Source organism: Pogonomyrmex barbatus, unplaced genomic scaffold (genome assembly GCF_055798465.1).
Source record: "Pogonomyrmex barbatus isolate J1 unplaced genomic scaffold, ASM5579846v1 scaffold21, whole genome shotgun sequence".
Lineage (NCBI taxonomy): Eukaryota > Metazoa > Arthropoda > Insecta > Hymenoptera > Formicidae > Pogonomyrmex > Pogonomyrmex barbatus.
Window position 1 is genome coordinate 3,225,912 of NW_028297118.1, and position 19,237 is coordinate 3,245,148.

Here is a 19,237-nt window from a genome sequence, read left to right on the forward strand (position 1 = left end):
TATTTTTTTACACTTAAAATAGAGATTGAAAGTAAATAAATATCCCAGCAAGCATTAAGTTACATGGAATATAAATGTTTAATGTATGACATACATTCGTTTGACATATTCTGAATCCTCTTTATCAATAAAAGGTGCCTCTAAAAATGGATTATAATCAATTAGAAAACTTCCAAGCCATTTTTAGATAAATCAAAGTCTGTTGGCGCATCTATATATTTCACATCGCTATCGCTGATATGTCATTCAAAACATGTAAAAAAAAATGATATGAAATATAAAAAGGAGAAAATTAATCAATGTCAAATATCACGAATGTATGATTTCTTTATTACTAATAGTTTTTTTGTCTGTCTCATCATCGCTTGTGTCACTTATGATCTCATCCTCAGAATTCTCACCGCTTCCTATGAACGTTTCCTCTTGAAGAAAAGGTGGTGGTAGTTTTGTGACGAACCGCGTGGCTTGAGTTTCAAGAAGAATCTGTGGTAAGGATGTAACAGATTCTTCATCTTGATTGTTGCAGTCTTCGATGAATGATATATTATAAATATCACGTTTCAGCGCTTTTACAGGATTTACATTGTTTTCTTCATTTGATTCGTTGAATTTTTCTTGAATAGACGAATCATTATTTTCTATCTTACGAATAGGAGAAGTCACTTTCCTGCAATCTGAATCAATATCGCTCGATGGTGTTGACCATATTTTGTAAGAAGGCATTGGTGGTGGAACAGGTATAATCTGATAGTCCTTATTTGCATTGTCTTCCATACTCGATGCAAGATTCTTTGATATATCTTTATGTAGACGTTGTAGCGCTCTAGACTCTCGTTCCGACATAGACTTATGTTTATCGACTAAAGCTTCTTTCAATTCGCTCATGAAACTTTTCGCTAGAAGCTTATCCAGCTTTTTTTGCTCTAACGAATATTCGTCCATAGTTTCATCTGACGGATTTAAATATTCTTCTTTTATATACTCTTCAAATACCTCATCAAGGATCTCCGGATCCGAATCAATGATTATTGGCAAATCAGAATTTTCATTTATTGCAATACTATCAGCTGTAGGTTGACTACTTCTCAAATCATTGAATCGCGATCTCGCTATCAACATAACAACAAATTCTGCTAAATTTTTAGCTGTGTAAATTTCCTTGAATGCTTTATCCAACTTTTGCATTAATGTATCAACTGTTTCATTATCGATAGCATTTTCCTGATTAATACAATCATCAATATTTTTAAATATTGAAAAAATTTGATTGTAGGCCAATTGTAGTTTATATGATGCCAAATCTAATTGGACAGTTGGATCGTGCCACTTAACTCTGTCCCGTGTCCTAATAAAAAAATTATGATGTTATCCATTGCAATAAACATAAACAAATATCTTCCAACTTACTTATATCGAACTGGTTCTATTTTGCAAGTACGATAAGCGTTAATAACTTCTGATAATTTAACTTTATACATTGCCAATTTTTTAGGTAAAATATAAATTATATTCGTTAATTTTGTTTCAGGAATCTTCTGGCAGGAATATATCCAAGTATCACTGTCATATGCAATAGCTAATAAATACAACATTTCTGACTGTACTAAAAGATAGGTGTGATACAATTTCTATAAAAAATAACGTAAAAATATATAGTAAATGTCTTAATATATCATTAAAATATGTTATTTCAAAATTCCATCATTTATTTACTTTTAATTCTTGGTGATTGATTTCGCCAGATTCTTTAAACCAGTTATGCTCGAATTTCGTAAATAATTCTTCATTAAGTATGTCCGGTGGTAGCAATTTTGCAATTGATAGTGAACATTCATAATATGTGCAGGAAATATTTTTCATAAATTTTATTAAAATATCTCTCAGAGATTCTAAGTATTGTAATTTTTCATCTAAGAAATGACTAGTACAAACAGAGAAAAAAAGAGAACATTATTTATACTACAGTGTTTATACATTTAAATATATACATTTTATACATTTAAATATACACATCTACACACACACGCACGCGCGTATAGAAATTAATATTTTTAATTTATATGAAAGTTGTAAACTTACGAAAATTGTTGAAGACATGTTTCAGAATCCAATTTTATTTTATAATCACGTTGTAAAATCTTAAGACCTTCTTTACATAAGACAAAAAGTTCATTTTGTAATAATACAATATTTTCTAAGTTTCTATTTGCATAAAAACGCAAATATTTTATATAACCCACGCAACAAATTGATGATATAAATAATGCTGATAATATCTTGTATCTGTACAATGAAACATAGATTGAAGAGACTAATACAACTCCTGTCATAATTAATTCTTGCAACATTATTCTGCAAATTAAGTAATTTCAATGTTAATTCAGAAAACACATTGATTCCCAATCGATTTTATATTGTTACAAAATAATTGTTTGTATGAAAATAAAAGAGCAAAAAATAAATCTCAGCATAAGAATACTTTATAGAATACTTCTTACATATATATAATAGCTTTTATAATATTAAAAAATTTTATTACTTTTTAGATCTATTATTGCACTTGGTTACAAAGCTGTTAATCACAGAAAAATGATCGTTTAATAAAGTATCTGCATTCAAAATAACTTTCAACTGTTTTTCAGAAATATTTTTTTCCTGCAAAGAATAAATTACAAGAAACATTTATATCTCATAATTATATAATTTCTTTTAAAATACTTTTAAAGCATACCTGTGCTATCCAGGAATAAAGAGAAAATAATTTTGTATAAATCCTTTTCACAATATTTCTAATATCCTAGAAAAAAATAGTTACATGTAATTTATCAGAGATGAATCTTTCATGTGCTTTATATATGTTTAATATAAAAATTTACAATATTTAAATAATGTTTTTTTTCGAAATATGTTCTCTTAGGCATGGACATACTCTCGAAGTCAGTATAACCCAATTTTGACAAATGTTCATGAAGAGCACCACCCTATAACATAATGATTTTTAAATAATATTCTCACTTAATTATGTTTCTTCATTGTTTATTCAGTTTTTATCTTCATTATTTGTTCATTTTATATTCATTCTTGTCTATTCTTTATGATTCTTAACTATCTTTGCAACTTGCAAATTAATGTCTTTGATATAAAAATTATATATTTAATTAAACTAAAGAAACCACATTATCAAAATGAAAATCCTTTTATATTCTCAATCTTAATTTTGGAGAAAATAGAGAAACATGCATATATGAATAAAAACATAACCTCTTTTTGTTTGTGATAATAAATGTAATTTCTTTAATCACATTGATAAGATTAAGAAACGAATTCATCGTACTTGTATCACAACATCCTCGTCTTCCTCGTCGATGCTGTTCACTTCCATTATTATTATTAATTCACTATAAACTATGCAAGTAATACATATATCATTTTTCCTCTTTTATTTTGTCGTAAAATACCGAGATATCTTGCGAAATTAAGGAAATATAAATTTATTAATCATAAAATTTTTTAGAAAATTAGATAGAAAAAGATAAAATTCATGTTACTTTCTCGTGATCCTTTATTTTGAATTATTAAAAAACCATGTTTGATAGTGTTTTTTTTTATACTTGAATTAGTGTACACTTCTTGTACTTAAAATGAAATATACATATTTGATATATATATATCTGAGATTTAACAAAAGCGAGATAGAAAATTTCAGTACAACTCAGTGTAAGAGGAACAGAAAACAAACTCCCTCCTCACACCACACACACACACACACCACACACACACCACACACACACACACACACACACACACACCACTCGCTCGCGCAGCAGCAAAGAGAGAAGGGGATATTATTTCAAAACTTATTCTATAATTTATTGTAAAATGATATTGAACACTTTTACAAAAGTGATTGCATCAAGGGATTATATCAGTTAAGAATGAAAAAGTGTATAGAGAATTATTTAGAAAGAGCAGTTGAAAAGACTAATATCAATTCAAAATAAATTATTACAAAATATAATTCTTTTATTATTAATTAGTATTTTCTCCTATATACAAAGTGTTATATTTAATATACTTATATAATTGAAGTACCATATGATTACAATTATAGAATATATCTCATTACAATTACAACAGGTAATGTAAGAAAACATATAATATAATTTGAAAGGAAAATTTGTAAAAAATTTAATACCAAAAAACTTGGCACTCCTATATTATTATTAAAATATACTTAGTATTTTATAGTAATAAATTAAAACAAATGAATTAAGATACAAATTTCTATAAACAAGTGCTAAGTTTTTTAGATTAAATTTTTAACATTAAACAAATATTTATTGCTTAAATCTTTTTTTCTTTGTATTACACAGCCATGTATTGTTTATATGAGTAATACATTCTTAATCTTTAATAGAAAATTTTTAACACATAAAACTCAATAATAACATAATAAACTCAATAATAACATTTTTGTGTAAGACTTATACTCCTATATCATTAATTACATACATAGTAATTCGATAATATTTGTATCACATTTCTATAAATACATAAGGAACAATTGTTTTTCAATCATAACTATAATATATTTATATATTCTAAATTTAAAAAAAAATGTAAACGACGGTTCTTTTTAATACTTTGCGCTATTATCATCCAAATATCAAAATACATAAATGCTACATGCTATTTTTTCTAAATTGCTACAATATATGAGTATAAATCATTTTGTTTCACTTTTGTATGATTGAAATGATTATGTACGTTCGACAACGCACCCACATCAAAGATCAGTTCTGCATCTTAAATATATGCAGTATTTCTTAATTCAAAAGACAGGGACGAATGAGATATAGACATATTATTCCTATTGTAATGATATAAACTACACGCATATATCGTGGGATATAGGCTGTAATGTTTAATCAATTGTTGCAAATATCGTAGAGAGTTGTCCACTTCGTTCTAACGAACTTTATATTCCTCGACAGAATTGAGATTTCCCTCTTAATGCAACACATATCATATAATATTTAGGATTCGAACTGAAATAAGTTCGTCTCCCGACATATAGTGTATCCTTGAACTTCGAAGTAGGAATCAAGATATGATTTGGCATAGATACAGTTGGCATAATCAGAATTAAATCATCCTGATAAAGAGTGTCCTTAGTTTCTCATTGTCCTGTCAATGTATGTGTGAGTGTGATGCAAAAAATACAAATCGTATTTTAAATGACAAAACTGAACCATTATATATATATATATATATATATATATATATATATATAAAATTAATTAATTAATTAATGCAAAATTAATTTATCATATGAATATGCCAATATAGAATAATTTATACTCATAATGTAAATAAATTCTATCTTATTTAAATATTATATGCCTAATGAAAATATGAATTGAATACATCCTGATGCTATCTATGTAGTAGTTATATACCACTTCTGTTGAATAAATTTATAGAAGTAAATTAAACAGCAATATACGTGTATTGAATAACATAATTTTAAAAAACTGTTTGATTATACTTTCTACTTTGTACCATTTCTTTAGAATTTGTTTGCTGTAGAGTAAAATATACTCAAGATTTTTATAAATTTAAAATGCAGTAAAATTTCATTTTTATCATGCGTAATAAAATCCACTTAGTAGAAAGAATACAAATCTTTATCTCTTAAAAATCTAATTTGAAATGTACAACAGATACTGTATTTCTTTTAAATCTATTCGACATATATGTAACGCATGTATATATAAATATATACTTTGTACATTTATTATATAGTGACATTAAATAGAACAGAGACAATAGATTACATTCTTAAAAGTATGACTAACAATCATCTTCTTAGAAAGAAAGATAAAGATACTTTATTTTTTGTAACATAATTAGAATACTCTTTTATGTAATATAAAAAATCTTATAAAATTTTTTGTCTTTTTCCTTTTTCAAATAAAAAAATATCGAAAAGATATCACTCTTATTTGTGTCTTATCTGTAAATGTTTTTAAAGAAATCTAAAGCTTTCTGTAATATTTAATGTCACTAAGTACAGTATACGGTATACGAAATAATTAACCAACCGGCAAAATGCTAGAGATATTATGATATATAATACTTCTATTTTTTCATACTTTTCGAAGCAATTAAATTAATGAAAATTTAGAAATTATGATGTACTAAATGCTTTTGAATCTATGATGTTATGTAACGTTTTACATACTGAGTATTTTTTATTTCTGATATATTGTTACTATAATTTTAAATAAGTATTCTAATTTTAATGCCAAATTAATTTCTCTTTCTCTATAGACAGATAGATGACATTTTTTCATTATTTTATACTATGCAAAATTTGAAGTCTGGAAAGTTATAACAAAAAAATATTTCTTATATGTGATATTGTACTGTCATATTAATTAGTAATGCGACTTATCGTTAAATGCATTTATAATCTTTGTTTCAATTTATATACATTGTATGTCTATCGGTATAAAAACACCAATAATAATAATAAAAACAAAAACAAAACAAACAAAAATAATAAAAATAGCCAATAAAATAATTTTTGAGAATTCAGTCTGTTATTTCTCAAGATTTCCTCAAATTTGATGATCGAAATCACCATACATATCCCTAAAAATTCATATTCTATTACAATATATATATATATATATATATATATATATATATATATATACATTTAAATAACACCTTTTCTTCTACTATTTTGTAAACTATCTTGTAATTCCAAAAAAAAAACAAACTTATGGCATAACATAGTTCTGTAACAAGTAATTATACAAAAACTTTTATAATGTACCATTAAATAATCGTAATATCGTAATGTGTAACACTGAAAATTGTTAAAAATCAAATAAATCAATAAAATAAAATAAAATAAATAAAAATAAAAAAAAACTCAATATGATGTCCTCTATTATCGAAATTGTAAATGATTTTTAACAGCTTTTCTAAGAATATAAAATGTGCATTATTGTTATTTTATTTTACTTAACAAAGTCATTTGTCTCATTTTCAGAAATATATTATCTATATCTATAAATATTTTTTTAAAGAAACTATACTAATATGTATTAACATATTTCCTTCCTTTTTCCAGTAAATACTGGGAAAAGGAGATAAAAGTCATCTCCTCGTAAAAATTAAGAAATACATTTTATTGCTATACAAAGAGATACAAAATTGACAAAAAACAAGACCTAAATGCTTTTGGTTCAGATTCTAATGTCAAAAAGTGTACCAATACACAAAAAAAGAAAAAAAAACTAAATAAACGGAATGATCTGAAATGGAGTTTGAGACTCTATAAGAAATTTATTCTCTCCTTTTTTACTAGTCATTATCATAGTGATGAGTATTATATACTCACACATGTATCTACTTCGTGAACGCTTCTAGTGGTATCTGTCCACATTTATAAAATTCTTGAAAAGCGGAGAGTGCGTTCCCGTAGTTCCACCCCATTTCTCGTAAACATTTCAAGCTCCATTCCAGATTCATAGTCGTTTGTTGACTTAACGTTACTGTCATCTGCTGTTTTATCTCCTCGCTGGGTTCCATTGTCATCGCGACTCCTGTGACTTCTCCGACTTCTACCACAGGTGTCTGCTGAGTTTGCTGATTATTTAACTGCTGATTCAATTGCTGACGTAGTTGCTTCAGTTGCGCCTCAGGCGGTTGACTGATATGCAACTGCTCATTCCGAATACAGTATCCATCACTTTCCGGAACGATCATGAATGTCCGATTGAAATGGCGAATCGGTTCATCCCTGTTGTTAAGCTCTTGGAAATAACCCGTTAGTGTGATGAACATCATTGCTTGCTGCAAATAGATAAGAAATAAATTATAATAGATAAGCTATTATATTATCATCTTTTATATCAACCATGACAATATATGACAACATATCATCCATAACAATAAAAACTACTTACTGTAACAAGAGAGATGTCCATAGTAAAAGTATTTAGCAAATGCCTTGTTCGTGACATTTCTGATAATAGAGAAACTACGGGTAATCTACCCTGTTTCAATAACTTGTGTCTTTTGTTCGTGTCATTTATTTTCAATAAATTCCGATTTTCCATAAAATATCCATTTAATCTCCAACAAAAACAATTATATATAATATAAAATAAATTAATCGGACTCAATACCACGAATATTATTGAGACATGTACAAATATTCTTCAGAAAGAAAACAAAGAACGTAGCAATATACATAATACTTACTTGTAAGAATCGGTTATAGTCATACTAAAGCAAGCATCTTTGTCATATGCATTAAGTAAGGCTTGGCGATTCTCACTATCGAATACCGTGAAATACTGTTGCAAAAAACCGCCCGCAATCTCTCGCGCTGTGACATCGGTAACAAATATTCTCTGTGATGGGGGAATTTTAGTTTCATCTACATCGAAGACGATCGGTCGTGGCAATTCCATGCCATCCTGTAAAACATAATAAAAACTTGTGTCACACGAAAAGATATTATTTTTGATATATGCGTATCTAACAATGAATGATATGATACTCACTAAATGCATTAGTTTTGGGAATCGCTTCCGGACATCACTATAATTGGAAAAAAAACTCCACATGGATCGAAAAAAAAAATACAAGTTTTGGTAACTGATAAAAAAGGCATGCAATTTATCTGAAATACTTCAAGAAAATTAATTGCGCACGATAGTATTTGATAAAATTAAAAACAAAAATGAAAAAATATGCGTAATTTAACCATATTTTTAACCATATTTTTATGGCAAACCCAAATTAAACTACTAAAGAATTATTTAAAAACTTTTTAGCTAAGTGAATTAAATAAAATACATAAAAAATAAAATGTAAAATAAAATGTAATGAAATTGCTGCTGATACCGTTCTGCAAACATATCATCATATTATTCTTATTTTGTTTCTCTGTTTTAGGTAAAAAAAAAAAAAATTACATTCAAACGATACGTTACCTAACATAATCACTTTGCCGAGACTTATATTTGTAGCACACGGGATTCCCAGTTAACTTCAATTCACTGAGTTCCAGATTCTTAATGGAATCAAGCTGCTGGATGTCTCTGATCTATGTAAGTAAATTAATAAAATTTGACTAGTCAAAATAGAACATAATGCAATACATATTTTCACATTCACTCTGTATATGTTATACTCACTTTGTTTTTACCAATGTAAAAAATTTTCAATTTTAAGAATTTATCACTTAATACACTAAGTCTTTCGATATTCTGTAATTTGTTATCTTCTAAGTTTAAGATTTCCAAATTCGGTATATATTCGGCCACAATATTTAACACAGTCATCAATATATCAGGATGAAACAATGCACAAAAATAATCAGAGACAAGATCTGTAAAACAAGCATAATTGTAAATTTTAATTTTAGGATTACATTAATCAATAAGTCTTTGAATGTATTATTGTCTTTAATATATTTAAAATGTTATTTCTACCTGGATCTAGATGAAATTTGGACAAATCTAAAGCATTTGTCTCTCGGATGTATCTCTTTTCCATTGCTTGCTTTAATCGTTCCTTCAACTTGTCATTAATCTCACATATCGGAAATTCTTTACGTTGCCCTAGTTTTACTTGCAATTTAAACCCATCAGTCATTATAATCTTGCGATCACAGTTTACCAATGCATTTGCCATCTTAAAATCATCTACATAGAAACTAGCTTCCATTCCCATCACCTTATACTATAAATAAATTTTTTGTTTCAAATGCAAGAGTTCAAACAACATTTTGTATGTAATATCATTTATATAACTCTATTATTATACAAGATTTATATTACACACATATGATAATATATCAATATTAAACTAACATTAAATAAAAAAATTTTTATAAAAAAAGTGTTACTAACCATTATAGGAACAAAGATTTGAGCCATAAAATTCAATAGGGATCTTATTACATCATCTTTCTTGTATTTAGAACCATATGGTATCTGTAATATATAAACAAGAATTTACAATAAATCCATATATATATAATTACATATTATATGGTTAGAGAACTATACTTACAATAATTCTATAATAATTGGAGTTTACCACAGGAAGAGAATGCGATATAGAATCTGATTGACTTCTTTTTAAATTTCTGTTCGGCATAAAATTATTTCTCCTTTGAGACATGATTTGCCAAGCTCTGTTTTCTTGATCCCTATCTCTTGGAATAATTATCACTTGTCTTGAATCTTTGTTTGAGCCAGTCAGAAAACTATTCTTAAAATTCATCAGTGGTAATTTATGCCACATTTCTCTATTGTTAAATCTTTCATTCTTAAATGATATGCAATGCTTAATGGGACCAATATTAGATCCATCATTATTCCTTCTAATGTTATCATGACCTAGAGGAGTATAATGATAAAATGATAAAATTAGAAAATATGTATAATAATTATTTCAATAGCAAAACATTTCATGTTTAACTTCTTTAATAAATAGGGATTCTTTATTCTTGGCAACCTCTAATTATGCCAAGAATCCATGTCATATCTATTTAAATCATTATCGACATTTTGTAATAATCTCATCTCATAATGGGACAGAAGTTTTATTCTCGAAAAATATTGCATATGAAAATTTTAGAATTTATAAAACACAATATAGATTTTCGTATGCGATACTTATACAGTTTAGATTTAAGAATTAAAGGCCTGAATATTATATTTAGTGCTAGATCTAAAAAATGCTTTCTCTTTCACTCAAAGTATTCACGAATTTAACGTTCTTTTTTTTCTCATGTATCTTATTTTCTCGATTGCTCAACCGGCTCTACTAGCCATAGTCATAAATGAACTACATCTAAGCAAACCAATATTGGAAGATGACTCGATATTTACTATTGTCGGACTGTATATCAAAGAGATATGCTTGATATAAGACAGAAAGCTGAGAAAAAAGCTGAGAAGAAACCGTAAAATGTGAAAATACTTACGGAAATAACTCTTGTTCTCATTTCCTCGGATGTTGTGATTATCCCACATTTTTGATTTGTTTAACTTCCACGGCATCATCTTCAAAAGTAATACAAATCTGAAAAAAACTATCTACCGACATCAAAGGAGTGCAATTATGTTCCACTTAATCTCACTTTCTAAACACGATTTTACAAATTGCTCAAGTTTGTTTTACAATACGTCGCATGCGGTATCGTAGCCGTAAGCCACAAGAATTGATCAATCACAGACGAATATAGGAAGAATATTTAATTGTGATTGGCCCGTTCTTACGATTCATGACCTATGACACTGACACACGACGCATTGTAGAACAGACCTCAAGCCGACGATTCGCTCCGTATGCATGTGCAGAGATGTCCAATCCGTCTGGTGATTCGCAAAAAGGTAAGGAAAAGAAAAGTGATAAAAAAAAATAACAGATATAACATTTTGTTCCGATTTTCAACAGTTGAATTTTCTATGCAGTACGAAAAATGAAAATCGTAAAAATAGACATTTTTTTTATTCACTATAATTTCTAGAAAAAAATTTTCTAAAGAAATATATCAATAAAAAGTATTATAAAAATTTTATATAACTTGATATATTATGAAAAAGTTATTATGAAAAATTAATAAAAATTGTCGCAAAATTGAAATAGGAGTTATCTTTATTTTTGTAAAATGTAAAATAATATGTTTTAGATAACTCGGTCATCTAAAATTACTACTAAAAAAGAAATATCCAAAGAAAGATTAATTTTATAAGATAATCGGACATCCAGTAATTGTATGACATACATTCTGTTCAAAAAAAATCTCAATATGCTCTGCTAAGTTCAATACAACTTCATTATTTAAGAAGTAAAGATTATTCAGAATATCTTTATCATAAATAAAGTTCTTCAAGTGCGCGTTTATAGCATCTTGTATATACAAAGTTAAAATTAGGTAATAAGATGTCTTAAAGAGATCTTTGCGGAAGACAAGCAAAAAGATATATTATAAGATTATAAAAATGTTTTACATTCTTATTTTGGGCTTTATGTCGTCTGGGATTTAATTATTTAATCTGACTGTATCAAATTAATTGTTTAAGATATTATTTTTAAGAAATTCTATTTACATATCTCCTCAAGATATTTCATAAAATATATTTTGAAGAATAAATAGGAATAGATGTAAATAGAAATTCAAGAATCGATAAAAGAGAAAAAATGGTAAAGTCGGAGATAGAAAACTCTGGAATTTCTACCTGCGTTAGGGCTATAGCTATGGCAAAAAACTTAAGCAGTGAAACTTAAAAATTAAAAGTAACGCACAAAAGATGTTCTGAAAACATCCAAGAAATACAAATTCTTCACTTGATAAATGATCACTGAAGGCCACTTACGTAGGAAAATATGAATATGTTTATGGAATGCAAGTAGTCCAAGATGTCCTGAAAATATTCAGGAATATGTTTAGGAAACCATAAATATTTCTTTTTTCATTGTTTTTTATCGTTAGGAGAGAGAGAGAGAGAGAGAGAGAGAGAGAGAGAGAGAGAGAGAAATACAAGTTGTGATGGATACTTTAATTTTCTTAAGTCGATCCTCTTTATTTTTAATTTTTTAATAATTTTAATTCTTTTATTTTGTGTTTTAATTTTTTAGAGTTTTAGCAGCAATTGGGAATATTTTTTTTAAATATTTTTTATTTAATTGTTTTTAATCTATGTTTAATATAACTCACTTTATTTTAATGTAATTTCGTTTTTAAATTGATTTCTAATTTTTTTTTATTTATTTTTTTATTTAATTATTATTTTATTTTCTTTTGTTTCTTTAATCTTTTTTTAAATATAATTTTGCTTTTAAATTGACTTTTAATCTTTTCAAATTTATTTTTTTTATTTAATTACTTTTTTATTAATGTTTTATTTTTTATAATCTGTGTTTAATATAACTCACTTTAGGCAGCAGTCAGGAGTCTTTTTTTTTAATAAAACTTTTATTATTTTAATGTAATTTTGTTTTTAAATTGATTTCTAATCTTTCTTTAAATTAATTTTTTTCGATGACCTCATTTCATGTCTTATATATTACCAACGAAACGGATATTAACAACAGTTGCACATTAAATTTTTATCGGGGTAACAAACTTTTTTTATCAAAATTATAATCTGCGACTGGTAATTAGTTAAAGGTGAGTGAGATTAATAATATTGATATAAGGAATTTGTATTTAAGGAATTACTAAAACAACTCGTTTCTTAAGTTCTGGAAAGAAAATCTCAATATTCTTATATTTCATATTTTATACTTCAACATTTCAACAAACAAAAATTCTGATTTCTTGCTTGAACAATACAATAAGTGTAAAGAAATAAATACATTTTTTCAAGATCATGTAATATTTCGTTGCTTATAAAAAATTGAAAATAGTGTATATGTTCTTTTCAAGCAACAGTATCACACGTTTTTGTAATAATATTTTCCAGAATTTCTGCATCCTTTAAAAACTACCTTATGCCATTAAAATCTTTAATCCTAAAATCTAATTATAATCATTAACATATTTGTAGGAACAGCGCACTGAAGTCATGAATAATCATGTCTCTTGCAAGTTCGAAGATATTTCTATACCCTACGGTTGTACTGTATGCTCTAATTGGCTTAACAATATGCCAATATACTCAAAGTCAATACCTTCAGGTCATAAATACAAACTCTGGAACAGCCGATACATACGGCTATTCAATTGATAATAATGGTAAGCAACAAAATCTTATGTATATTTAAAATTGTCTTGGTTAATTTTACAACATATATAATTTTATAACATATATAATTTTACAACATATATAATTTTACAACATATATAATTTTACAACATATATAATTTTACAACATATATAATTTTACAACATATATAATTTAATGATTACTTGTTATTTATATTTTATATTAACTTATCTATATTGAACATTTTAAATTCAAATATAGTGATAATCTAATTTTTGTAATCCAACGACGATCTTGCGATAACATAAATTACATAGCTGAATAATATATTTTAGGAAAATATACAATTTTATATATGACATTCAAATATAATATACTTTTATCGAAATAAACGTTTTGTTATTACACTGACATTTACTATATTGACATTTTTCTTAAAATAACGGCAGAAATACCGGAAAGAATAGCAGGTGGTAAATTCGCCAAACTTGGAGATTTTCCGTATATGGCGGTGGTGCATCGACTCGTGGGTAATGGAGTAATCGGACAATGTGGCGGCACCATTATATCCAAAAGATGGGTTCTTACAGCCGCCCATTGCGCAGCGAAATATCCACAAAAATTCTTTGTAGTATTTGGTATCATCGACAAATCTAACGTAGGATATGATTACCTTAATGGCCCCGGAGTGTCGATGATTACGACTCAAGCGTACATACATCCGACGTATACAAATGCTCACAATGATATTGCGTTGCTCTATATGCCAAAAGACATTCCTTTTTCGTGTAAGTACATTTAAATTAATATTTCTCTTCTCTCCTTCTTTTATACATCGATATTATTTAATTATTCTACAGAAAAAGTACGTTAGAACATTAACATAACAATTTGAACAATTATTTTCATGAATGTAGAAGATTCAATTCAATACAAAAAAATACATATTTTGTGTCTTTTATAATCTTTAATATTTTTATATATTTTAATATATAAGAAAAGTATTATAAATGTGTATTATACCGCAAAATTGATTCTAAGAAATAATTAAGTATTATATAAAATTTTTTTAGACACTATACAGCCTATAAAACTCGCCTATGAAGCTAACACCTTTGCAAATGAAAATGCTTTTGTAATCGGTTGGGGAAAAGAGAGTCCGTCTAGCAGAGGCTCGTCAAGACTAAAGTATGCTGCGATGACGATTATAGGAAATGATGAGTGCAAACAGTACTGGCACACCACCTTTAACCACATTTGTACGGCCTCAGGATCAGGACGAGACGCTTGTCAGGTAAAATAATTACTAGTAAATAATAATTAGAAATAATTATAAATAATTATATCAAAATTATAAATAAAAAATATGAACTTAAATTGTTTTACGCATTGATCCGTAAAAGATGACCAATAAAATTCAAAGAACTTTTTTCTTAGATTTATTATTTAATTGTTGTCTTGTTTTTAGGGTGACAGTGGCGGTCCTCTTATTGTAACGAAGGATGGCCAGGATCTTCAAATCGGTATTGTCAGTTACGGAGATGCATTTTGCCCAGGCAAATTCCCTGGCGTATTTACCAGGGTCTCTCAATATATAAATTGGATTCATGCAGTTACGAGGAATAATATCTATTAGAAGAATATCTACATATTAATAAGTTTGATATTAGTATACATATCATATTAAAAAAAAATAAGTAAAAATGTATATTAACTATGTATGTTTTTCGTAACACTGTGCTAAGAAAATATAATTATAAGAAAGGTTATGTGAAAGGTATATTTAATATAATTATTTTCGCAAACCTTACTATATAAGTTTGTTGGATTGCAGCATTAATTAATTGATAAGTTTTCAATTGTCACATCGAACAGATCCCAACAAGCGTATGACTGGGAATTTATTTCGACGAAATCAGTCAAATGAAGCAAGTTGAATCATCGTGAAAACTAATAATAAAGTTAGGCGTAAAAGAATTGGAAATCAGATATCAATAATTGCAAGAATACATCGGAGAAATCGAACAACAATACGCAAAGATTATAGGTAACGCGCAACTAACTTGTAAAAACATTCTGAAAATAATAGAGAAGGATAACACAAAATTAACAACGTTACTGACACAACTAAAAACGCTACATAAAACTACGTACAGTCGATTTATATTTCTATTTTGCAAGCTAAATTATCATGCATTTCTATGTAATAATGTTTATAATATAAGTATCAAAATATTATAATATTAATAATTTGATAGCGCACGCACATACACGCGCGCGCGCACACACACACACACACACACACACACACACACACACACACACACACACACACACACACACACACACACATAAAATAAAATGCATTACATAGTTGAGTTTTAGTATGAGGAATATTAATGTCTACAATAAATATACATTGAGCAAAAACTTATATCTGTCTGAAAAAAAACAGTAATAAATTGTAGAAATTAATTATATCATAATTAATGTGTTTATGACCAATTAATTATCAGAATGTTTATGACCAAAGTTTTTAAGTATCATGATGCTTAAAACAATACAAGAGGAAAGCAACTTTACCCTTTACTTTACCCTTATTATTATGATTCTCTTTATAATATTGATGTTTGTTGATAAACTTATTATTTTATAGCGAATTATCGAAGCAAAAAGATCGTGATCCTCATCATCGACTACATATAACAGTAAGTGCCTATTTGTAATAAGTTATAAGTTATTTTATATATCTATTTTTTATATATCTATCTGACAAGCAATTCGAAAAAAAACTATATTATTCATTAAATACATGATAAACGCAGATAGACGTATAGAATACAAGAATAATTTCAAGAAATATTTTCTTTAAAATTATACCAAAAGAACATATCACAATGAAAATTTTCAAATAATTCGATTGGTTTTTGAACATTAGAAATATTTAACATTGCTTATAATAATTAAGAAATCCTCACAAAAATAGAGAAATATTTGTTTCAATACTAAATTGTAAATTGTATCTTACGATAAAAATTGAACGTTCCTAGTTTATTAAGAGAGTATAATTTTATTTTTTTCCTATCAAGGATCTACATATATATAAAAAATCTGTTTAGATTTATATCATGGAGTTAATAAAACTGTTATTATATGGAAATCTAATACTTATCTTCCCTGTGGCTTTTTCACATAATGGAAATAAAGACACACACTATGCTGTAAGACATTCTACACTGTAAATAATGATGCAGCCAATTTTCGTTTATCTGAATATGTAGTACCAAAAACATACAATATTGAACTAGAATTAGATACAGAAAGAGATATATTCTATGGAAAATGTAGAGTCAACTTTGTTATCACACAAAATACACAAAATACGTACATACATTTGCTGTAAATTTGAATATAACTAATGCCATGTTAACTCATAATCGTAATACATATATAACATCTAATATTTCATATATCCATGAATTGGAAATGGTCGATTTGAATTTTTGTTTCTGTGCTTTTCCTCCTAATAATTATACTTTGAGAATAACATTTAAAGGTACTATCACTAATGACATCGGAGATTTTATCAAGATTCCATATATGAATGCGAGTAGGAATAAAAAGTAAGTACAAACATATTTATTACGTTATCAAATTATTACATAATGATAATTAATTGATAATGATATACACCTTTTGATTCCAAAATACTTATTTGCCACTCTTTATTGTATATTTTAACGTAGAAATTGTTTTGGCAAACATTATTAAATCTTAAAAGGTTCCATTAAACTTCTTTAAGAATAACTACAAATTTGTCTGAATATTTATTTGTTATGAATTATAAAAATTTTATATTAATTATATTAATAAACTTCTGCAAAAATCTTCTATTAATAATATTTATTAGTATTAAAAATTTTTCAATCATCTTCTATATTAAAACATAGTCAGTATTAATTAACGATACGCAAGGATTTTATTTTTATGACATCTTATTTTAAATTATTTATCATGATCAAAATTTTGAACTGAAAATTGTTTTAAACAAATATTACTTAAACACATTCCTGAATATTTTCAGGATGTCTTTGGCTACCTGCGTTCCTTTTATTCTTTCGCCGATTTTCTATCGCTTTTGATCTTTTATCCTCTTCTATTCTAACTTATTCTGATCTTTACTGTTTTCCCTTATTTGTCCCATAACTCTGGAATTTTTACCTGCGTTAGGGTCATAGCACAAAAAATTTAAGTAGTAAAACTTAAAAATTAAAAGTGACATACAAAGGATAGCACAAGACGTTCTGAAAGCATCCAACAAATACGAATTCTTCACTTGATAAATGATCACTGAAGGCCACCTACGTAGAAAAGTATGAATATATTTTATGGCTTTGCTATAGTATAGACTTTTCTATATGTGCAGCTTTCAGTTTCAGAACATATTTTTGGATATTTTCGGGAAATCTTATACCACCTGTGTTTCATTAATTTTCTTCTATCTATTCTCTGCCTCTTTTGTCCACCAAAGGTTTGCTTTCTCCGACTTTACCATTTTCTCTCTTTTGTCTCGATTCTTGAATTTCTACCTGCATCTATCCATTCGTATTTATTCTCCGAAATATATTTTATGGAATATTTTAAGGGGACATGTACGTAGAATTTCTCTAAAAATAATATCTTAAACAATTATATGGAATTAATATTCCATACAGTCAGATTAAATAATTAAATTCCAAACGATACAAAGCCCAAAATGAGAATGTAAAACATCCGTAACATACTTTTTGTCTTCCACAGAGATGTCTTTAAGACATCTTATTCGATTTTAACTCTGTATATTCAAGATGTTAGCATAAACGCGCAATTCTACTTGAAAAATTTTATTTATGACAAAGATATTCTGAATAATTTTTACTTCTTAAATAACGAGATCGCATTGAATCTACAGAGCATATTGATTTTTTAAACAAAATGTACAGTTATCGGACATCCGATATTACCTTGTAGAATTAACCTCTCTTTAGATATCTCTTTTTTAGTCCAATTTCAGATGTCCGAGTTATCTATAACATATTATTTTATATTTTATTTATAGAAAACAGAGATAATTCCTATCTTAATTTTGCAACAATTTTTATTAATTTTTAACTAATTATTAATTTATATAAAATTCTTATAATACCTTTTATTGATATATTTTTTTAGAAAATTTTTTTCTAGAAATTATAATAAATAAAAAAAATGACTATTTTTACAATTTTCATTTTTCGTACTGCATAGAAAATTCAACCGTTGAAAATCGAAGCAGAATAGAGTTATATCTGTCATCTCTCTTTACACTTTTCCTTTCCTTGTCTTTTTCATATGTGTAGGATTGCACTTTCACGCCTACAAGCCAGTGATGCGAATTCGAGCCCCACACCAGCGATTTTCCCCTTCCACTTACGCACCAGAGACGCTGCTGCAAGCATACACTGGTGCGACA

General features: G+C 27.0%; 3 protein-coding genes and 1 long non-coding RNA gene across 9 annotated transcripts; 1 reads left to right on the plus strand and 3 right to left on the minus strand.

Moving 5' to 3' along the window:
- Positions 1-54: 54 nt before the first annotated feature.
- Positions 55-3,764, minus strand: LOC105424102 (uncharacterized). 4 transcript variants are annotated; one of them, XM_089077980.1, is made up of 8 exons: positions 3,262-3,764; positions 2,930-2,981; positions 2,732-2,797; positions 2,540-2,655; positions 2,080-2,352; positions 1,714-1,921; positions 1,408-1,628; positions 55-1,345 (listed from the first exon to the last, which is right to left on the minus strand). In XM_089077980.1, the coding sequence occupies exons 1-8, from the start codon at positions 3,327-3,329 to the stop codon at positions 310-312; spliced, it is 2,040 nt and encodes a 679-aa protein (XP_088934106.1). In that variant the 5' UTR covers positions 3,330-3,764; the 3' UTR covers positions 55-309. The 4 variants fall into 4 exon arrangements, with proteins under 4 accessions (XP_088934106.1, XP_088934107.1, XP_011632453.2 ...); XM_089077981.1 differs by having other exon boundaries at positions 3,335-3,763; XM_011634151.3 differs by having other exon boundaries at positions 2,877-2,981; positions 3,335-3,763.
- Positions 3,765-4,002: 238 nt separating this feature from the next.
- LOC105424100 (nuclear RNA export factor 1-like) lies at positions 4,003-11,231 on the minus strand. 2 transcript variants are annotated; one of them, XM_011634147.3, is made up of 10 exons: positions 11,021-11,229; positions 10,102-10,430; positions 9,939-10,022; positions 9,519-9,768; positions 9,222-9,415; positions 9,018-9,130; positions 8,586-8,622; positions 8,281-8,498; positions 7,983-8,151; positions 4,003-7,869 (listed from the first exon to the last, which is right to left on the minus strand). In XM_011634147.3, the coding sequence occupies exons 1-10, from the start codon at positions 11,097-11,099 to the stop codon at positions 7,423-7,425; spliced, it is 1,920 nt and encodes a 639-aa protein (XP_011632449.2). In that variant the 5' UTR covers positions 11,100-11,229; the 3' UTR covers positions 4,003-7,422. The 2 variants fall into 2 exon arrangements, with proteins under 2 accessions (XP_011632449.2, XP_088934109.1); XM_089077983.1 differs by having other exon boundaries at positions 8,281-8,622; positions 11,021-11,231.
- Positions 11,232-12,904: 1,673 nt separating this feature from the next.
- LOC105424099 (uncharacterized) lies at positions 12,905-19,185 on the minus strand. 2 transcript variants are annotated; one of them, XR_016139470.1, is made up of 6 exons: positions 18,935-19,185; positions 18,753-18,815; positions 18,227-18,416; positions 18,034-18,110; positions 15,556-17,957; positions 12,905-15,378 (listed from the first exon to the last, which is right to left on the minus strand). It is a non-coding gene; the product is annotated as an uncharacterized LOC105424099 (long non-coding RNA). The 2 variants fall into 2 exon arrangements; XR_016139469.1 differs by having other exon boundaries at positions 15,561-17,957; positions 18,935-19,184.
- On the plus strand, positions 13,618-15,529 carry LOC105424101 (venom protease-like). The gene is made up of 4 exons (XM_089077985.1): positions 13,618-13,777; positions 14,199-14,537; positions 14,823-15,043; positions 15,218-15,529. Exons 1-4 carry the CDS (start codon positions 13,618-13,620, stop codon positions 15,383-15,385), a joined length of 888 nt encoding a protein of 295 aa, XP_088934111.1. The 3' UTR covers positions 15,386-15,529.
- Positions 19,186-19,237: the final 52 nt, after the last annotated feature.

Excerpts from the sequence above, each read along its gene's own strand:
- LOC105424102 (XM_011634151.3), bottom strand. The coding sequence starts at position 3,382 with ATGGAAGTGAACAGCATCGACGAGGAAGACGAGGATGTTGTGATACAA. Across the intron at positions 2,982-3,334 it reads ACGAGGATGTTGTGATACAA|GGTGGTGCTCTTCATGAACA; the intron begins GTACGATGAATT and ends ATTATGTTATAG. Across the intron at positions 1,346-1,407 it reads ATAGAACCAGTTCGATATAA|GACACGGGACAGAGTTAAGT; the intron begins GTAAGTTGGAAG and ends TTTTTTTATTAG.
- LOC105424100 (XM_089077983.1), bottom strand. The coding sequence starts at position 11,099 with ATGATGCCGTGGAAGTTAAACAAATCAAAAATGTGGGATAATCACAAC. Across the intron at positions 10,023-10,101 it reads CCAATTATTATAGAATTATT|ATACCATATGGTTCTAAATA; the intron begins GTAAGTATAGTT and ends TATATATTACAG. Across the intron at positions 8,623-9,017 it reads CGGCAAAGTGATTATGTTAG|TGATGTCCGGAAGCGATTCC; the intron begins GTAACGTATCGT and ends TTCCAATTATAG.
- LOC105424101 (XM_089077985.1), top strand. The coding sequence starts at position 13,618 with ATGTCTCTTGCAAGTTCGAAGATATTTCTATACCCTACGGTTGTACTG. Across the intron at positions 14,538-14,822 it reads AAAAGACATTCCTTTTTCGT|ACACTATACAGCCTATAAAA; the intron begins GTAAGTACATTT and ends AAATTTTTTTAG. Across the intron at positions 15,044-15,217 it reads CAGGACGAGACGCTTGTCAG|GGTGACAGTGGCGGTCCTCT; the intron begins GTAAAATAATTA and ends TCTTGTTTTTAG.